The sequence below is a fragment of the Rhineura floridana genome, chromosome 4 (genome assembly GCF_030035675.1).
Source record: "Rhineura floridana isolate rRhiFlo1 chromosome 4, rRhiFlo1.hap2, whole genome shotgun sequence".
Lineage (NCBI taxonomy): Eukaryota > Metazoa > Chordata > Lepidosauria > Squamata > Rhineuridae > Rhineura > Rhineura floridana.
In genome coordinates, this window is record NC_084483.1 from 111,285,835 (window position 1) to 111,305,790 (window position 19,956).

Sequence of the window (19,956 nt, forward strand, 5' to 3'; positions counted from 1 at the left end):
ACCCGGCGGACACATGGCCTCAAGAATGGGAGCTGAGGCCTCATCCAGGCGCGACTGCTCATTAGGGCAGGATATCACCAACATGTTACCACGCTGCTGAAAGAATTGCAGTGGGTGCCCATTAGCTACCAGGCCAAGTTCAAAGTTCTGGTTTTGGTGTACAAAGGCCTATACAGCTTGGGACCAGGATACCTGAAATATTGTCTTATCCCTTATATACCTAGTTGATCACTGCACTCTGCAGGTGAGGGCCTCCTGCTGATACCATCTTATGAGGAGGTCCGTTCTGTACAATATAATAAATGAACCTTTTGCGTTGTGGCACCTACCCTTTGAAATTCCCTCCCCTTAAATATTAGACAGACACCATCTTCATTATCTTTTTGGTGTGTACTGAAGACTTTTCTCTTTCAACAAACCTTTTAAGTAGATACCTAATCCCAGTCTGTGTTTGTGTTGGAATTATCCTTTTAGATGTTTTTAAAGCTTTTTAAAAAGAAGATTTTAAAGATATTTTGTTTTAGTCTTTTGTTTTTAAGATGTTTTAGAGTGTTTTTAGTGTTTTTGCTTGCTACCTGGGCTGCTTCTAGGAGGAAGGGCAGGATATACATTTAATAACATAAATAAATAAGATAGAGAGATAGTATTATCAGCCTCATATTGTGGGTGGAGCCTGAGAGACAGTAGCTTGCTTCTGAGGCAGGGAAGGGGAATTCATGACCCTCCCAGTGTTGGTCTACAGCTCCCATAATTCCTGACCATTGGCCATGTGGATGGATGTTGGAGTTGAACAATATCTGGAGAGCCACAGGTTTCCCATTCAGGATATGTAGTTAAGTGAGTTAATGGCAGAAGTGACATAGGAGCTTCAGTCTTTTCACCACTACACTATATCCATTCTTAATAGGCTGACTTAGCCAGTTTAGCCTAAGAGTCCAGAGTCTGTGAGTTCAAATCCCAGCTTGGGTTTCCTGGGTGTAAAGGGCCAGCTAAAGATCACCCCACAGTGAGTGTCTCAGGGGTTATGTGCCCTGCCTTGGGCAAGCTGCGTAGTCCCAAGGAGCCCAGTTGCCCCCCAGGTGGCAGTTGCGGACAAGGAAGAGGCTGGCCTGTGCAGCTGTGGCAAGCTGAGCATGCCCTGGCCAGCTGGGAAGGCAATGGTAAACCCCCTCTGAATACTGCTTACCATGAAAACCCTATTCATAGGGTAGCCATAAGCTGGAATTGACTTGAGGGCAGTCCATTTCCATTTAAATCTGTTCATGAGATATGTTGTCTGATTTGTGTTGATTGAGAAACTTAATCTATAGCCATCAGTTTAGATTTTTGGGTTTAGGCCAGTTTGATGGACCCACTACTCTGGCAAGTGTTGTGGCAGAAGAGATAGTTGTGGTGTAACATAGTCTTGTTGCTTGTATCCCCCAACATTAAAGTTGCAAGTACAAGAAAAGCAATCAAAATAGCAAGATTGAAATGTTGATGCTTCCTCAGAACAGACAGGTTTATGTGCTGTTGGTGTGGAAGAGGTTTATCAGAGAGAGGAGTAATGTAGTCTCAAAAAGATTGCAGACATTGTGAGTGAGTGATACATGAATGATTGTGCAAGTTATGTGCATAGAAGAGTATTTTGTGAAAGCTTGAGTCTGTTGGAGATGGTGGAGTGTGAAGAGGCAATGGGTACAGAGAAAGGGTTATGGATATACATATCTTCATGTGTGTGTATTTAATATGGTTAAAATGTGAACTGTGTTACATGCTGAACAAAATCCTGCTGAGAGTTGAGTGATGTTTATTCAGCTTTCCTATAATTCTCCATGAGCATTTAATACAACACAGATTGAAATGTGTGTATCCAGTTTGAATGACATGCTGATGAAATCTCTTGTTGAAGTCCTGACATACTTAGATTCAGGATTATTTTCCCTCCAAAGAAATGTTCTCCCTCATCTGCTGATTTACCCGATATCCACCTGCCTGTAGTCTGTCACTAAATGAAGAGTTGTCCTACACAGTTGGAATAGGACTATCTTAAAGATTTTGATGTTTTATCGTTTTGAGATTGTTTTCATTGAATAAACATGTATTGCAATGCACTGCAAAAACAGCTGAATCCAAAGGACCATAAGCAAAGGGAAACAGATATCAACAATGTTCTGCAAACACTTGCTCAACACTGTTCTACCAGAACAACTTACATGGTGATTTGCAGTATGGTGGTGTGCTGTTGTAAGTAGAGCAACAGCCTTTGGATTTATTTTCACTTTTCTCATAGTGTTTTTATGTGAAGGGTAAAATAGCCCTTCCATGACCTCAAGTGATCTTCTACATGTGAAAAAACATCTTTGGATCCAGCCATAGCTTCAGTAGGCAGAGCAGAATTTACAATTCCCAAACCATGATAGTTAATCAAGCAGGGAGCTCAGTACACAGGTTAATTGGCTGAATTGACAACTAATCAATTGAGGTTAATGGAAGTTTAATTAGAAAACAGGACCATACCATGATCTAATAACTTGTTCAAATGTCAAAGAGTAAAACGCCTCTGCAGTATGGGGCAGGATATGAAGAGGGGGGCTTGTCATAAGTTGTTCCTTTTTCAGCTTTCTCTAGTTTCCTGCTAATGTGCAGTATGCATTTGTATAGCACAGAACCTACTTAACAACAACAGCAACCACCACCACCAAAAAAAACTGGAGACTTCAATCACATATACTGTCTTCTTAGCCTACCTCCTCTGTCATACTTGTGCAAAAAGAGCTTGTTGTTTCCAGAAATATAAGATGTATATTAATTACATGAAGAAGAAGAAGAAAACTATGTGAAGGTCAGATCTTTAGTGTTTGATTTAATTCTTGTAAATGGAGAATGGGGCCCAATTCAAGGTTTGAGCATTATATCACAAACAATGCTGATTTACAGTCATGATGTATACTAGACTCAGAGTCAAAAAGCTTGTGATATAATCAGCGTTGTAAATAAGATCCCAAAAGTTATTTGCCTGCAGTTTTTGTTTTACTCACCTGCTGGAAACTGGCAGAGGAGAGGGCTTGCAGGCTTCCCATAGGCATCTGATCGGACACTGTGAGAACCAGGATGCTGGACTAGATGGTCCATTGGCCTGATCCAGCAGGCTGTTCTTATGTTATTAGAAAGCTCTGTTCCTCCTCTGGCACCCCACTTGGTGTCTGTGTTTGATGCAGGGGAAGGACAGAACTTTCCAGCCCACTCACTTGCCTGCATGCATTTCTTTATCATATATGGCTACTAGGTAAGTGCTTAAATACAAAGTTGCTATAAATACACTCAGCTTTCCCCTTTAGATAAGGTAGACACTGAATGCAATTGTCCTAAACCAGAGGTTCCTAAACTTTTTGCCCCCACAGACCACTTTGCTGAGGGTCTTGGTTGACCACTTAATGATTTCTCTTTCTGCTGCAGCAATTGTAATGAGCTGTATTAGATGCTATATGATTTTAATTGTATTTTACAGACATGCACACCACTGTCTGCAGACCACCGTTTAGGAACTCCTGCCCTAAACTATTTGTCTGAGACTTCCTTCTCCTATATAGGTCTACCTACACATTAAGGTCTTCTCAGTGCCTGCTCTGTGTGGCCTGTAGTGGGTGGCTACATGAGTTAGGGACTTCTCAATTCTCATGCCAGCAGAGTGGAACTCTCTGCCAAGGGATATGCACCTCTTGCCCCATTTGTTGTTGTTTACTTGACATGCAATATTGTTCCATCAGGATGTTGGAACTGAATTATGGCTCTTGTGTGGTTTTATATTTATTGGCTGCTGTTAATGACACTTTATTTTATGTATGTATTTATTGCATTTGTATACCACCACATAGCCAAAGCTATCTGGGCGGTTACAACATATCTGAGCAGTTTACAACAAACTTTGATGGATTGTTGCTGATTTACTTTTACTCTGCTTTTTAATTTAAAAATTATGTATTTTTTTAAATGGCAAGACAAAACAGAAATGTTTTAACAACAAATATTGTTTCTCTTTCTATTCTCATGCTCCTACTGGGAGACTTATGGAGAAGTCTGAGGTATCCACAGTAGTATAATCCCCAAAGGCAGGCAAATGCAAGTTTGTAAACTGCGACATTCTTAGTGCTTAATTGAAAACCCACAGGCTAATTCCTCCTTTTATTTCTAAATTCCTGTCTGTAAAAATTTCATTTTCAGCAATTTAAGGAAGGTCAGTTTTAAGAACTAATTCAAAAGAATGTTGACCTTTTTGTCACTTGGTGTAATGGGTGATGCCAAAAGCAGTTTAAACATCTGAAACATTCCCAGCACATCTTTTCAGCAAGAACTGCTGCTCTGCCATATCCTCTGTAGTGTTAGTATAAAATTCTGTGTAGTAAAATGAAGAAGACCTTTAGAGATATCAGAACAATAACTATATTACACCAAAGTGAAAGAGAAATTGCAACAATTGTAATGTTTGGTTTTATGATTATTTTATGGTTTCATGTATGGTTTGTTTTTATGTACACTGCTTAGATGCAAATGATTAAGCGGTAAATAAGTATTTTACATAAATAATAAATAAGTACATAAGTACATACTAGTGAAAGGAAAAAAGGTTTTGTGGGTAAATGAAAAAAATTAAATTCATAAAGAAGAATAACCCTGCTGGTTTGGGTATTACAAAATGAAGATAACTTTTTAATGTTTTATCTTGATGCAGTTGCAAAGGATTACTAAGGAATTAGGACTGCACTGTTTTTATTTGGTCAGTGAAAATATTTTTATTTAAAATAAATTTTGTTTTAGGTAAAGTATTTATAATACTAGTTAGTATTATAAACATTATTTTAGTATCTACTTACAAAAACTGCTAATGGTAGCCATAATTTTGAAGAGGTATTCCATCCTCTTCTTTCTTACAGGAGAGAGTGCACTTCTGTGATGGTGCCTGCTGTAATGTGTCCATGCTTAGATGCAAATTTTGCATTCCATGCAAATTTTATTTTTTAAACTCACACAGTTGATGAATATTTGGGGTGATTGTTTTAAACAGTGAGAAAAATCATACCTGTGGTTGCAGAGGATAGTTTCATTGCTAGTTATCCGTCACAGATTCTGTCTGACCAAATATACAAGAAAAATTATTTTCCCGCAGGCTGGCACCTATTTAAAATAAAACCCTGCAGGACTTTCCAACAGAACATCCATGTCTGCTCTCCAATTTGAGTTAAGATCTGTTAAACCTTGAAGTAGAACTTTTTAAACGTCAAGAACATGTGATGTAATAGGAAGATAGGATGCTGCCTTATACTGAGTCAGGCCATTGTTCCATCTAGTTCAGTATTGTCTGCACTGATTGGTAGCAGGTCTTCAGTTTTTTAGGCAAGGCTCTCCCAGCCCTCCCTGGAGATGCTGCGGTTCAGTTTGAGACTTCTGCTTTGCAAAGCTCTGATGCTTTACCACTGAGCTTTGGCACTTCCCATGACTGAGCAAGATGGTTTCTGAACAATAGTAAAGTTATTTTATTATTTTGAAGTGATGTTGTGAACAAGAGCACTGAGTAACTATACGCAGTCTTGCGTAGCTCTCAAAGCTCCACACAAAAGCAGCTTCCCACCTATTTTATTATAAGGCGGCTGCAGCAAATCTAAAGAGCTAATTAGGGTTTACCATACCTTTCCCTCTGACACAGTCTCAGGAGAAGGAAATATAATTAGAAAGAGATAAGAACTCCTTCCAAAGACAAAGACCACACTCCCAGGGCACAACCCACTCATTCTAAGTTGCTGTACCAGATCTTGATTGGCACAAAAATGATGCGTACAGTGGAGCCATTCATAACTTGATAGAGGTTTATAATGTCCTCCATCTCATTTTTATAAAGTAAGAAAGTATATCTGCTTTAGCCTTTCCTTGAATAGAACCCCTCAATTTTTACAGTTGCCCTTTTTTGGTAGTCTTCCAGTTCTAAAAGGGGCAAACAAAACTGTGTGTGGTATTCCAAAGAGAGCCAATAACTAGGCTACCCTTGTTACCTAGATTTTGAATCAGGCTATAAATGATACTTTAGAACAACATACTCATTTTCATTAACTATGATTATTGTCCTGGCATAACATGGATCCATGGTTAAAATGGGAGAGAATTGACTAAAGAGGGAATACATGCTTGTGCAGCCTCACTGTATTATAGTTATGACTGGCATATACACTGGCCTAATATTGCTGCCTTTCAGTAATTGTGTAGATTGGGGAAACTGTAAATCTCCCTTTCTAGCTTCTTCAGAGAGGACTTTGACAATTCCTTTTTGAGAACTGCTGAACGCTTAGTTTCTGAAAGAAAGAACAGGCTAATTCTCATCAAAAATTACTTTTTCTGCATTTTGCTAACCAAGTGTATATAACACCTTAACAGTTTAGGACCAGTTTACTTGGAAGGATCACCTTGATTGCAGAACTGGCACTTTTACAAGTGCCGTATAATGTTCATTCTGCACTTGCAAAGAATCAGTCTGTTTAATGTGGCAGGACCTATTCTCTGGGATTCCCTGCTTATTAATATTAGGCAGATGCCTTCATTGTTTTTGACACCTGCTAAAAACCTTTTTGTTCAAGCTAGCCTGTCTGAACATAGTACTCTGTTATGTATATTTGTGTTTAAAACTATTGATTTTATCTATATTTTGATAATGTTATTGTGTCACCTATTTTAATGACTGTTTTATCACCATTTCTCTTGATTTTTAAAAATGTTTTATGTAAACCACTTAGAGTTTATTAAGTGATAAACCTTGCTAAATAAAAACAAATAAATAAGAATGGTGCATGTTCAGATTTGTCTCCATATTTATCACTCTAGAATTTTAAAAGATGATCCTATGCCCTGAAAAGCATTCCTGAGGTGTTCTCCCAACCTTTCAATCCCAAGTGGGGTTGGAATCAGCTTTTTCTTCCCATTGAGGGCAGTTCCACAAAATAACACTGACTTAATGAGTGACATTTCTCTTTTTAATCAATCTATTTATTGATGGATTTTTGATGTTTTTAATTATGTTTTTATGATTTTTTCACTGATTTTATTTTTATATGTTGTATTCCACCATGGAATATACTTTTGAATGCAGATTATAAATATGTAAATAAATATGTTTAGCACGTTTCACATTTAACTTCTTTATTTCTTTCATTTCTAGATGAACACAATGATGTACAAAAGAAAACTTTCACAAAATGGATAAATGCTCGCTTTTCTAAGGTAAGGGTGACTTAAAATAAGTCAGTACATGGGTTACAATGAATAGTCTTTTCAGATCATCAGCAAACTGGTACCCTCAAGATGTTTTGGACCCACTGCCAGCCAACACAGCTATAGTTCAAAGCATTTGAAGGGCACCAGGTTGGGGAAGGCTGCCTTATAGTGTTTTCTCCCTTTCCCACTGAAGAGGCATCATACAAGAGCAACAAAAGTGTTCTTAATTCATTCATATGTCACAAGCCACAGTTTTGTCCATAGCAGTATCTGAAGAATTTGATGTCACATTATAATTAGATTCTCCATACAATATCCTGAGTGCATTAAAATGGATTTTGAAGACTACCCTTCTGTAGGCTTTATCACAATTCAGTTTTATGAAAACATTCAGTGAACTCCCATTCTGATCAGGTATGACTGCCTGTTTCTGAGTTGTATAAGCTGGTTGACAGTTATACAGTAGGGCCCCGCTTTTTGGTGTTGTGTTTCTCGGCGTTCCGCTAATACGGCGGTTTTCAATTACAGTAGGGCCCCACTCATACGGTGCTTGTTGCACTTTTTTGATGTTTTTCGGGTGTCGGGCACCATTTTATTGTTGGTGTTCCATTTTTCGGTGCTTTTCACTTTTGGCCGGGGGTCTGGAACCTAACCCGCCAGATGAGTGGGGCCGTACTGTACTCTAGAATAGTCCATAGAACTCACATTTTAGCTTTCTTGTTTGACTATTTCCCCCTTCACTAAAATATATTGGATTGTATTTTAGAATAAAAAAGCCGTATTTCTTAACAGAGTAGGGATTAGTGAATCTTTTAGTTTACTACTGTTTTAATTGTCTTTTTAACGTTTGTAATTGTTTTCAACTAAACGGTTCCCCCCCCCAACTGTAGTTAAACAAAATTCTGTTTAAAGAGGGCTGGCTGTTTTAATTGTTTTGCTTTTTATTATACTGTGATTAAGAAATGAGCTGATTTGTTTAATCTATTATGTTTAAAAATAAGCTTGTCTTAACTTGTTTTTCCCCTTGAAACTTAGGGAATATTCTGTTTAGTCTATTGTGTATATTACGATTTTTTCCTTGTATTTTTGTACTTAATTTTTATATGCAATGTTTGTATTGATACTGAAGAGGATGTTTTGTTCAGTTAATTGTATTTTATTGATTGTTCTTTGCTGTTTTAAAATGTTTTGACTTTTTGTACACCGCTTAGAGTTTTAATTAAATATAAGCGGTATATAAATGGTCTAAATAAAAAAAATAAGAAAATGGGCAATCTATGATCCTCCACATGTTGGACTCCCAACTTCCAGCCAGCATGGCCAATGGTCAGGATGTTGGGACTTGTAAACTGACAGCATCTGGAGTGCCAAAGGTTGTTCACTGGTTTAGCCCTGGCTAACCTTCGGCTCATGCATTCTCCTTTACTCTTCACAAGTGAAAAAAGAAAATAAAGGCAAACCTTCTGTTTTCACTAGAGACAAAACTGTAGTTCTGTGTTATGTATATGGTTTATTTTAAAATGAAAACAACAGTGTTTTGTCTCATGCAAGGGTATGCAAATGGAGAGTGAAGGACACCAAGAGTAGATGTTGCCTATGCATGTTAATTTTAAACTGCGGTTAGGTGATTGTCTGAACCAGGCCTGTATGTGCTTAACCGTTCCCACCACATACCATTTCACCAGTCTGCTTTTCTAGAGAAGTGTTTCCAGATATGGGAAGAAAATGCCTTTTTTTTGGTTAGGGGTTGTATTAGCAAAGGGGTAGGGAGGAGGGAAGGTGTTATGAATCTCCTCTACCCCACTGCTGTTTCACTGGAAATCACTCTCTACAGTTGAGGCAGATGCAAAGAGTTTTATTGCATGCATTTGTGGGTTGGGGGACTTTTTTTTATATGGAGCTGTAGCAGCTGGTGGCTCTTTGTCAGTGGGACAGTGCAATCCGCTCTGGATTGTAGTCTGAACTTTCAGTGCGGGAATCATTAGGAGACTGATGATAGAGAAATACCAAGAAGTGAGTGAGTCTGTGCATGTATTTGTTGCTTTTGTTAACAGAGGTATAAAGTTATGGATGTGAATCACGAGGACTTTGTTAAAGCATTATAATTTAGTTCCTGAATGTTTTAATTGCTTTTGAATGTTAAGTACGCATTCATTGTGCACCTTCTGAATGTGCACATTAAAAGAAAATAGGTTTATGTTGTAATTTTTATATAAAACAACTTAATTTAGAGGGAAATGGAGAACATCTTTAATTCTAACAGTTTTATAGACATCGTAATAGCAGAAGCCACTTCACAAGTGGCTTCCACTTCACTTAAAACAATTGGGCACATATTTCAAATGGTTTTGTGCATCGAAGAACTGTCACCACTTTGTATCATTAATTATATGCAAAATTGCTTTGGTATTTGTGCTGCGGTTCTATTTTCTATAAGGAAAAAAATAATGGAGGGTTTATTGTCATAAAAACCAGACACTTGTTGAGCTAAGTAATCAAATTAATGATATTCAGCACAGAAGACTAAGCCATTTTGCCTTCAAGACCGAAAGAAGAGATTGTCCATAATTTGCAGTTCCCTGGACTAGATCTATGTGATATCTACTGCAGATGTATTTGAAAGGTCTCCCTTCCTTAAGGACTCTGTTCAGTGCTGTGGTCAAGATCAATTTGCATATACTTCAGTAATGTACCATCAAACACTTTCTAGGTTAACGCATGCTTTAACCAGTGAGTTAATACAAAATTTGAGGCACAACATGTGAAGAAAACCCTCTTCATGGGGGGGGGGGAGGGAGGCTGTGAACTGAGAGAGAGGTCATGACAGTGATACCCAGATAGTCTGGGACCAACTGGCCTACTCTGCAGGGCAGGTAGGTGGCAGTTGGGCAAGGAAAGATGTAAGCAGGCTCTCTTGGTCTCTCCCTTCTGTAACACAGCAAACTGTCTTTTTTGCATCTGAATCTTACTGAGACAGCTCTTCATCCTCTTGTGGTCCAAGGCTGTCAGACCACATTGTAATGGTCTGTAATTTCATCAGTATGTATTTCAAGTCGTTCAGTTATCTTTTGAAGTTTGGCAACATGGCTTAAGCTGTGAGTGGGGTAAACAGCACTTCATTCAACTACTATGAAACTTGCAACATTATAGTGCAGGAAAAAGTCATCAGCATGTGAAATGTGTGTGTGGATATAGTCCACTGAGATGTTGGCATATTAAGGCAGGGGTGGGAAACCTCAGGCTCAGAGGCTGAATGCACCCTTCCAAGCCCTTGGGACTCTCCCCAGGCCACCCCCTCCCCAGATACATGCCTGCTAGCCCTGCTTTGTACCTTCCTTGAGTGTTTTTGCCTGGATGGAATGTGTCCTTGAATTCTGATAATGTCTCTTGGTTGCCTGGACGGAGGCTGGAGAAGTGTGTGTTGAACCTAGCCTAATCCACAATGGCAAATTTGACATTAATTGCCCCATCCACTTTTGCCTCTGGCTCCATCCTGCACTAGCACGTGGCCCTCAGAAAGTTGTCCAACTACCTAGAGAGGTAGTGGGCTCTCCGACACTGGAGGCATTCAAGAGGCAGCTGGACAGCCCTCTGTCAGGAATGCTTTGATTTGGATTCCTGCATTGAGCAGGGGGTTGGACTGGATGGCCTTATAGGCCCCTTCCAACTTTACTATTCTATGATTCTATAATTGTCCAGAAGATAATGCAGCCCATCATCTGGAAATGCTTCTGCACTCCTGTATCAAGGGAAGGAAAAGTAGTAATTCCTGGACATCCCCAGATCAGTCACTTACCTGATGTCCATCTGTTCTTGGCCAGTTACTTTCCAACTGTCCTATAAAATATGAGGCATGACATGTTCCAGGCGTTCCCTAAGGCTGTGGAGTTTAACAGGAAACTGAATCACATTTCCATAAAGCGATTTATTCAGCAAACTTTGCCTTAAAATATTGCATCAAAAGAAACATAAAACACCATTCTGTCTATGTGGTAATCTAATGCAGTATAGGTGATGGGAAGGGATTAGGCTAACATTTTTAAAAAAATCAGCTGCAGATAATCACTGCTACCTATTGCATCTTAGCGATTAAAAGTTTTGTTTATTCAGCATGTCAGTCTTTGTCTAATTTCTAGGAGAAAATTCTTTGGAAGGAACTTGGTGTTAGTCCCTCAGAGAGAATTACCTGTTTCCTGAAGGTTCCAGTTAACTGATAACTAAGAGGCCAATCAGTTAGACATTTCTTTGAAGGTAGAAACTGCCTTTCAAGATCTTGTTAAAATAAACAGATCCAGCCTTATTATTTATTTGGGTGTCCTGGTAGGAAACGTAGATAAAGTGGAGTTCAAAGAAGGCAGAGCAGAGGTGTGACCCTCTCAATAAATAATCGTAAACAAAAGCAGCAGAATACTCTGGTTTAGGCAGAACCCTTTAATTCAGGGGTAGGGAACCTTTTTCAGCCCAGAGGCTGCATTCCTTTCTGGTCAGACTTCCAAGACCTAATGCCAATGGTGGATGGGACTAGAGGCAAAGTAGGTGGAGCAAAGAATGTGAATTTTGCCTCTGTACAGTAGGTTAGTTACTACACACACTCACATACCCTCTCTGTCCTCCATCCAGATAAGCAAGAGGTATTATCAGAGGCCTGCAGGGCCACATTTGCACCCCAGGCCTGGGAACATAAGAACATAAGAAGAGCCTGCTGGATCAGGCCAGTGGCCCATCTAGTCCAGCATCCTGTTCTCACAGTGGCCAACCAGGTGCCTGGGGGAAGCCCGCAAGCAGGACCCGAGTGCAAGAACACTCTCCCCTCCTGAGGCTTCCGGCAACTGGTTTTCAGAAGCATGCTGCCTCTGACTAGGGTGGCAGAGCACAGCCATCACGGCTAGTAGCCATTGATAGCCCTGTCCTCCATGAATTTGTCTAATCTTCTTTTAAAGCCGTCCAAGCTGGTGGCCATTATTGCATCTTGTGGGAGCAAATTCCATAGTTTAACTATGCGCTGAGTAAAGAAGTACTTTCTTTTGTCTGTCCTGAATCTTCCAACATTCAGCTTCTTTGAATGTCCACGAGTTCTAGTATTATGAGAGAGGGAGAAGAACTTTTCTCTATCCACATTCTCAATGCCATGCATAATTTTATACACTTCTATCATGTCTCCTCTGACCCGCCTTTCTCTAAACTAAAAAGCCCCAAATGCTGCAACCTTTCCTCGTAAGGGAGTCGCTCCATCCCCTTGATCATTCTGGTTGCCCTCTTCTGAACCTTTTCCAACTCCATAATATACTTTTTGAGATGAGGCGACCAGAACTGTACACAGTATTCCAAATGCGGCCGCACCATAGATTTATACAACGGCATTATGATATCGGCTGTTTTATTTTCAATACCTTTCCTAATTATTGCTAGCATGGAATTTGCCTTTTTCACAGCTGCCGCACACTGGGTCGACATTTTCATCGTGCTGTCCACTACAACCCCGAGGTCTCTCTCCTGGTCGGTCACCGCCAGTTCAGACCCCATGAGCGTATATGTGAAATTCAGATTTTTGCTCCAATATGCATAATTTTACACTTATTTATATTGAATTGCATTTGCCATTTTTCCGCCCATTCACTCAGTTTGGAGAGGTCTTTTTGGAGCTCTTCACAATCCTTCTTTGTTTTAACAACCCTGAACAATTTAGCGTCGTCAGCAAACTTGGCCACTTCACTGCTCACTCCTAATTCTAGGTCGTTAATGAACAAGTTGAAAAGTACAGGTCCCAATACCGATCCTTGAGGGACTCCACTTTCTACAGCCCTCCATTGGGAGAACTGTCCGTTTATTCCTACTCTCTGCTTTCTGCTTCTTATCCAATTCCTTATCCACAAGAGGACCTCTCCTCTTATTCCATGACTGCTAAGCTTCCTCAGAAGTCTTTGGTGAGGTACCTTGTCAAACGCTTTTTGAAAGTCTAAGTACACTATGTCCACTGGATCACCTGTATCTATATGCTTGTTGACACTCTCAAAGAATTCTAGTAGGTTACTGAGACAGGACTTCCCCTTGCAGAAGCCATGCTGGCTCTGCTTCAGCAAGGCTTGTTCTTCTATGTGCTTACTTAATCTAGCTTTAATAATACTTTGTACCAGTTTTCCAGGGACAGAAGTTAAGCTAACTGGCCTGTAATTTCTGGGATCCCCTCTGGATCCCTTTTTGAATATTGGTGTTACATTTGCCACTTTCCAGTCCTCAGGCACGGAGGAGGACCCGAGGGACAAGTTACATATTATAGTTAGCAGATCAGCAATTTCACCTTTGAGTTCTTTGAGAACTCTCGGGTGGATGCCATCCGGGCCCGGTGATTTGTCAGTTTTTATATTGTCCATTAAGCCTAGAACTTCCTCTCTCGTTACCACTGTTTGTCTCAGTTCCTCAGAATCCCTTTCTGCAAATGTTAGTTCAAGTTCAGGGATCTGCCCTATATCTTCCACTGTGAAGACAGATGCAAAGAATTCATATAGCTTCTCTGCAATCTCCTTATCGTTCTTTAGTACACCTTTGACTCCCTTATCATCCAAGGGTCCAATCGCCTCCCTAGATGGTCTCCTGCTTTGAATGTATTTATAGAATTTTTTGTTGTTGGTTTTTATGTTCTTAGCAATGTGCTCCTCAAATTCTTGTTTAGCATCCCTTATTGTCTTCTTGCATTTCTTTTGCCAGAGTTTGTGTTCTTTTTTATTTTCTTCATTCGGACAAGACTTCCATTTTCTGAAGGAAGACTTTTTGCCCCTAAGAGCTTCCTTGACTTTGCTCGTTAACCATGCTGGCATCTTCTTAGCCCTGGCGGTACCTTTTCTGATCTGCAGTATGCACTCCAGTTGAGCTTCTAATATAGTGTTTTTAAACAACTTCCAAGCATTTTCGAGTGATGTGACCCTCTGGAGTTTGTTTTTCAGCTTTCTTTTTACCAATCCCCTCATTTTTGTGAAGTTTCCTCTTTTGAAGTCAAATGTGACTGTGTTGGATTTTCTTGGCAATTGGCCATTTACACGTATGTTTAATTTAATAGCACTATGGTCACTGCTCCCAATTGGTTCAACAACACTTACATCTCGCACCAGGTCCCGGTCCCCACTGAGGATTAAGTCCAGGGTTGCCATCCCTCTGGTCGGTTCCATGACCAACTGGTCTAGGGAATAGTCATTTAGAATATCTAGAAATTTTGCTTCTTTGTCATGACTGGAACACATATGCGGCCAGTCTATGTCTGGGTAGTTGAAGTCACCCATTACTACCACATTTCCTAGTTTGGATGCTTCCTCAATTTCATAAGAACATAAGAACATAAGAAGAGCCTGCTGGATCAGGCCAGTGGCCCATCTAGTCCAGCATCCTGTTCTCACAGTGGCCAACCAGGTGCCTGGGGGAAGCCCGCAAGCAGGACCCAAGTGCAAGAACACTCTCCCCTCCTGAGGCTTCTGGCAACTGGTTTTCAGAAGCATGCTGCCTCTGACTAGGGTGGCAGAGCACAGCCACCATGGCTAGTAGCCATTGATAGCCCTGTCCTCCATGAATTTGTCTAATCTTCTTTTAAAGCCGTCCAAGCTGGTGGCCATTATTGCATCTTGTGGGAGCAAATTCCATAGTTTAACTATGTGCTGAGTAAAGAAGTACTTCCTTTTGTCTGTCCTGAATCTTCCAACATTCAGCTTCTTTGAATGTCCACGAGTTCTAGTATTATGAGAGAGGGAGAAGAACTTTTCTCTATCCACATTCTCAATGCCATGCATAATTTTATACACTTCTATCATGTCTCCTCTGACCCGCCTTTCTCTAAACTAAAAAGCCCCAAATGCTGCAACCTTTCCTCGTAAGGGAGTCGCTCCATCCCCTTGATCATTCTGGTTGCCCTCTTCTGAACCTTTTCCAACTCTATAATATCCTTTTTTCATATCTCATCTCAAGGTCTCCCTGAGCATTTTGATCGGGGGGACGATAGATCGTTCCCAGAATTAAATTCCTCCTGGGGCATGGTATCACCACCCACAACGATTCTGTGGAGGAGTCTGCCTCTTTTGGGGTTTCGAGCTTGCTGGATTCAATGCCTTCTTTCAAGTATAGAGCGACTCCGCCACCAATACGTCCTTCCCTGTCCTTCCGATATAGTTTATATCCAGGGATAACCGTATCCCACTGGTTTTCTCCATTCCACCAGGTCTCCGTTATGCTCACTATATCAATGCTCTCCACCTCTGCTTTAGACATGTTCAGACATGTGATAGAATAAACATAGAAGAGTAGCATATTTGTACAAATGCAGCAGTAAACAAATTTGCTCGAGAAACAAAACCTCTATACAAAGAACCATAGGTGTTATGCAAATATTTTCCTTTGTTTTATTTCTGGAGCCTAAAAAGTTTGAGGAGTCGCATAGTTGTCCCTATCTAATGTTGCATGCTTCTGTATATGGGACATGTAGCAACACTTTGGTACCTATAAGTGATTGTAGTTAAAATACTCAAAATCCCAGGTTTTATTCTTTTTTTAAAAAAAAGCAAGTTGCCAGTTCATGTAGTTGGAACTGAAAGGGAAGTTGTGGGTTGCAGTGTGGAGAGAGGAGGGGAAGAAGGACGAGATGCAACAGAGATTGTTGGGGATTGCTGGAGGAAGGACTGCCATTTTGCTTAGGGCTTTTGTGTTTCAGAACTTCATTTGAGGCAGCCCAGAGTAACCTTGTTGGTGACAGCTTAGTTTTCTATATTTCTCTTTGTTTTGTTTTCTGTTTTAAAAACAACAATGTGGGAAGGGCACAGGGAGAGAATCTGTTCTCATCCAAAAGGGTCCAAGCTTACCTGAGATTGTAAAAAGAGCCTTGCTGAATCAGACAGAATGTTGACCTAATGCAGCATCTGGTTTTCCCGCAGTGGTCAGCCATATGTTTACAGAAAGCCCATAATCAGAACATGAAGGCAATAACCTACTCTTACTGCTGCAACCCCATCGCTCCCAGTTTTTAATTGGAGATTCCTCTTAACTGAGAGGAGTTGATAAGACTCCATGGATTTATCTAATTTCTGTTTTAAGTCATCTGAGGTAGTGGCCATTTCCACATTTTGTGGCAGTGAATAAGTCAGTTATATATTCGGTGAAAAGTATATTTTTGTTCTTGTTGCCACAATGTTTGACTTAGTCTGGGCTCATAATTGCTGTCTCAAACCTTCGTTACAGGTCGTGATTTGTCTGGAGAGACCTTAGCCATGAGCCATGTTCAGACAACATGCTAAACCAAACCTTGGTTTACCTCAGCATGGCATGGCAGCCAAAAGGACCAGGGAGGAACAACTCTCTGGGAATTCACATGTTACTACTAAGTGAAGGTTTGGCTTAGTGTGCTGTGCGAACCAGGCCAATGCTACATCATAGTTAAATGTCATGTCCAATCTGTTGTGCCACAGGAGGTTTCTCAAGCTCAAATCTGTGACCAAGAGGCTTACATATTTTATGCAAATAGATTATTTCCTAGAAATAAAAAATTAACCACAAGAAGCTCAGCCCAGCATGTGAGTGTGTTCTTTCATGGTACATGTTTTGTTCTGACTGAGTAGTGCTGTAGTTTTCCCTCTGCTTGTTTAGATTCTTGTTGGAAGAAATGCAGGATTTTGAAGGTTCTGTAATGGAAACCATGCTGTGACTTCCATCAGACTACACTACCTGATAGTCCTCAGAACTTCTATTTAATTCTAGTAGCAAAAATCTCTAGATAAGGCTGCTTGCAATTACAAACTCTATTTTTAAGTATTACTCTGTATTTTAGGGATTAATCTTCTAGATTTTTTTAAATTGGGATGTTCAAATTAAATATAATTGTTGCTTATCTTTAGAAGCAATCTATTCTATATGTGAAGTGTTTTGTATAGTGATAGTAAAAATAAGTAAACAGACTAATTTAACTTAAAAACAGGCAATTCAGAAAAGCAAATGTGCACAAAAGAATAGCATATACTTTCTTGCATCAGTACAAATGGAAAAACACACCAGTCCTATTTTACTACATAAATATATTTCTAAAAAAACCCACATGGTACTCTAAATTTAGATGCTGGAAAAATATGCTGAATTTCATTTACTGAAACTTTTCTTACCCTGCTGAGTGACCTTTATGCTTTGTGAATGGTTCCCACATCACATTCCCATGCCTTGGGCACATGATATGGAAAAATCTTGGCACAAAACCCAAAGGAATAATGGATATTATGCAAGATGAACCAGAAGTTAATTTTCTGTCCCAGTACTGAGGCTATTTAGTGATTTTTAAAATTATTATTAAATTTATATCCCCCCTTCCTCTCAGAAGGAACGTGCTACTAAATTTTGTTATGTGCCTTCAAATCGATTACAACTTATGGCAACCCTATGAATTAGCGACCTCCGGTAACGTCTGTCATGATGAGCCACCCTTGTAAGTTCAGGTCTGTGGCTACCTTTATGGAATCAACCCACCTCTTGTTTGGCCTTCTTCTTTTTCTACTCCCTTCTGTTTTTCCCAGCATTATTGTATTTTCTAGTGAATCATGTCTTCTCATTATGTGTCCAAAGTATGATAACCTCAGTTTCATCATTTTAGTATCTAGTGATAGTTCTGGTTTAATTTGTTCTAACATCCAATTATTTGTTTTTTTGCAATCCATGGTATGCGCAAAGCTCTCCTCCAACACCACATTTCAAATGAGTTGATTTTTCTCTTATCCACTTTTTTCACTGTCCAACTTTCATATCCATACATAGAGATCGAGAATACCATGGTCTTAATGCATTTGAGGACCTTTGCTAATTCTCTAATAGCTGCCCTCCCTATCCTAGCCTTCTTCTGCTTTCTTGACTATTAACTCCATTTTGGTTAATGACTGTGCCGAGGTATTGATAATCCTTGACAAGTTCAATGTCATTGTTGTCAACTTTAAAGTTACATAAATCTTCTGTTATTACTTTAGTCTTCTTGACGTTCACCTGTAGTCCTGCTTTTATGCTTTTCTCTTTAACTTTCATCAACATTAGTTTCAAATCATTACTGGTTTCTGCTAGTAGTATGGTATCGTCTGCATATCTTAAATTATTGAAATTTCTCCCTCCAATTTTTACCCCTCCATCTTGGTCCAATCCTGCTCTCTGTATGGTATGTTCTGCATATAGATTAAACAAGTGGGGTGATAAAATACATCCCTGACTCACACCCTTTCTGATGGGGAATCAATCGGCCTCTTCTGCAGAGTATAGGTTGCACATCAGGACAATCAGATACTGTGGAACCCCCATTTCTTTTAAAGCATTCCATAGTTTTTCATGATCTACACAATAAAGGCATCGTGGCATCTCTTTTATAGAGTTCTTCAGTGTATTGCTTCCATCTTCCTTTTATTTCATCTCGGTCAGCCAGTGTGTTCCCCTGTTGATTATTCAACATTCCTACTCTTGGTTTAAATTTCCCTTTAATTTCTCTAATCTTTTGGAATAGGATGCCTGTTCTACCCTTTTTGTTGTCCTCTTCTATTTCTATACAATAACTATTGTAATAGTTCTCTTTGTCCCTATGTACTAGTCTCTGTATAGTTGTATTTAGGGTTCTAACAATGTTTCTGTCTTCTTTTGCTTTTGCTTTCCTTCTCTCTAACTATTTCAAGAGTTTCTTCAGTCATCCACTGAGGTCTTTCTCTGTTTTTAATTAGAGGTATTGTCTTTTTCATTCTTCCCTGATAACGTCTCTGACTTCATTCCATAGTTCTTCTGGTTCTCTGTCAACTAAGTTTAAAGCCTCAAACCTGTTCCTTATTTGATCTAAATAAGAATTAGCAATAGCTATGGAAAATACATTGATACCGTTCTTCATCTTCCCCTGAGTATTCCTCCCTCTTCCATCTTACCTAGAGCTGTCACTGAAAACATTTTTCTTTTTCTCATGATAAATCTATCTAAAACTCCTCATAAGACCATCACATGTAAAATATATGGATCATTCACTTTTCCCTATCAGGCTTTGCCCAAGGATTTCAGCATTAGTGAGAAAGTGGCCCTAGGTGTGTACGGCCGCTGCACACATGTAGACCTCTTCTCCCGATTGGGAACCCCAGCCAGCATGAAGGGTTTCATTTCAACACCTCTGCTTTATAACTACATAAAACAGACTTTAAAATACATTAAAACAAAACAACTTTAAAAACATTTTTAAAAAAGGTTTGAAGACATCTTAAAAAACAGTAAAAAAACATACTGTTTTTTAAAAAAAGGTATTAAAAAGCAATTCCAACACAGATGCAGACTGGGATAAGGTCTCAACTTAAAAGGTTTGTTGAAAGAGGAAGGTGTAGGTAGGTAGGTAGGTAGGTAGGTATCACAGAATCATAGAATAGTAGTTGGAAGGGGCCTACAAGGCCATCGAGTCCAACCCCCTGCTCAATGCAGGAATCTAAATTAAAGCATTCCTGACAGATGGCTGTCCACCTGCCTCTTGAATATCTCCAGTGTCAAAGAGCCCACTACCTCCTTAGGTAATTGGTTCCATTGTTGTATGGCTCTAACAGTTAGGAAGTTTTTCCTGATGTCCATTCGAAATCTGGCTTCCTGCAACTTGAGCCCATTATTCCATGTCCTGCACTCTGGGATGATTGAGAAGAGATCCGGGCCCTCCTCTGTGTGACAACCTTTCATGTACTTGAAGAGTACTTGAAGAGTGCTATC

At 39.6% G+C, this 19,956-nt stretch overlaps 1 protein-coding gene across 3 annotated transcripts in view; it reads left to right on the top strand.

Moving 5' to 3' along the window:
- UTRN (utrophin) overlaps positions 1-19,956 on the top strand; it is a 521,915-nt gene that overhangs the window by 65,754 nt on the left and 436,205 nt on the right. For all 3 annotated transcript variants that reach the window (XM_061624044.1, XM_061624041.1, XM_061624043.1), the window contains exon 3: positions 7,184-7,245. In XM_061624044.1, coding sequence (XP_061480028.1) covers positions 7,184-7,245 — 62 coding nt within the window. The remainder of the gene's footprint in view (positions 1-7,183; positions 7,246-19,956) is intronic.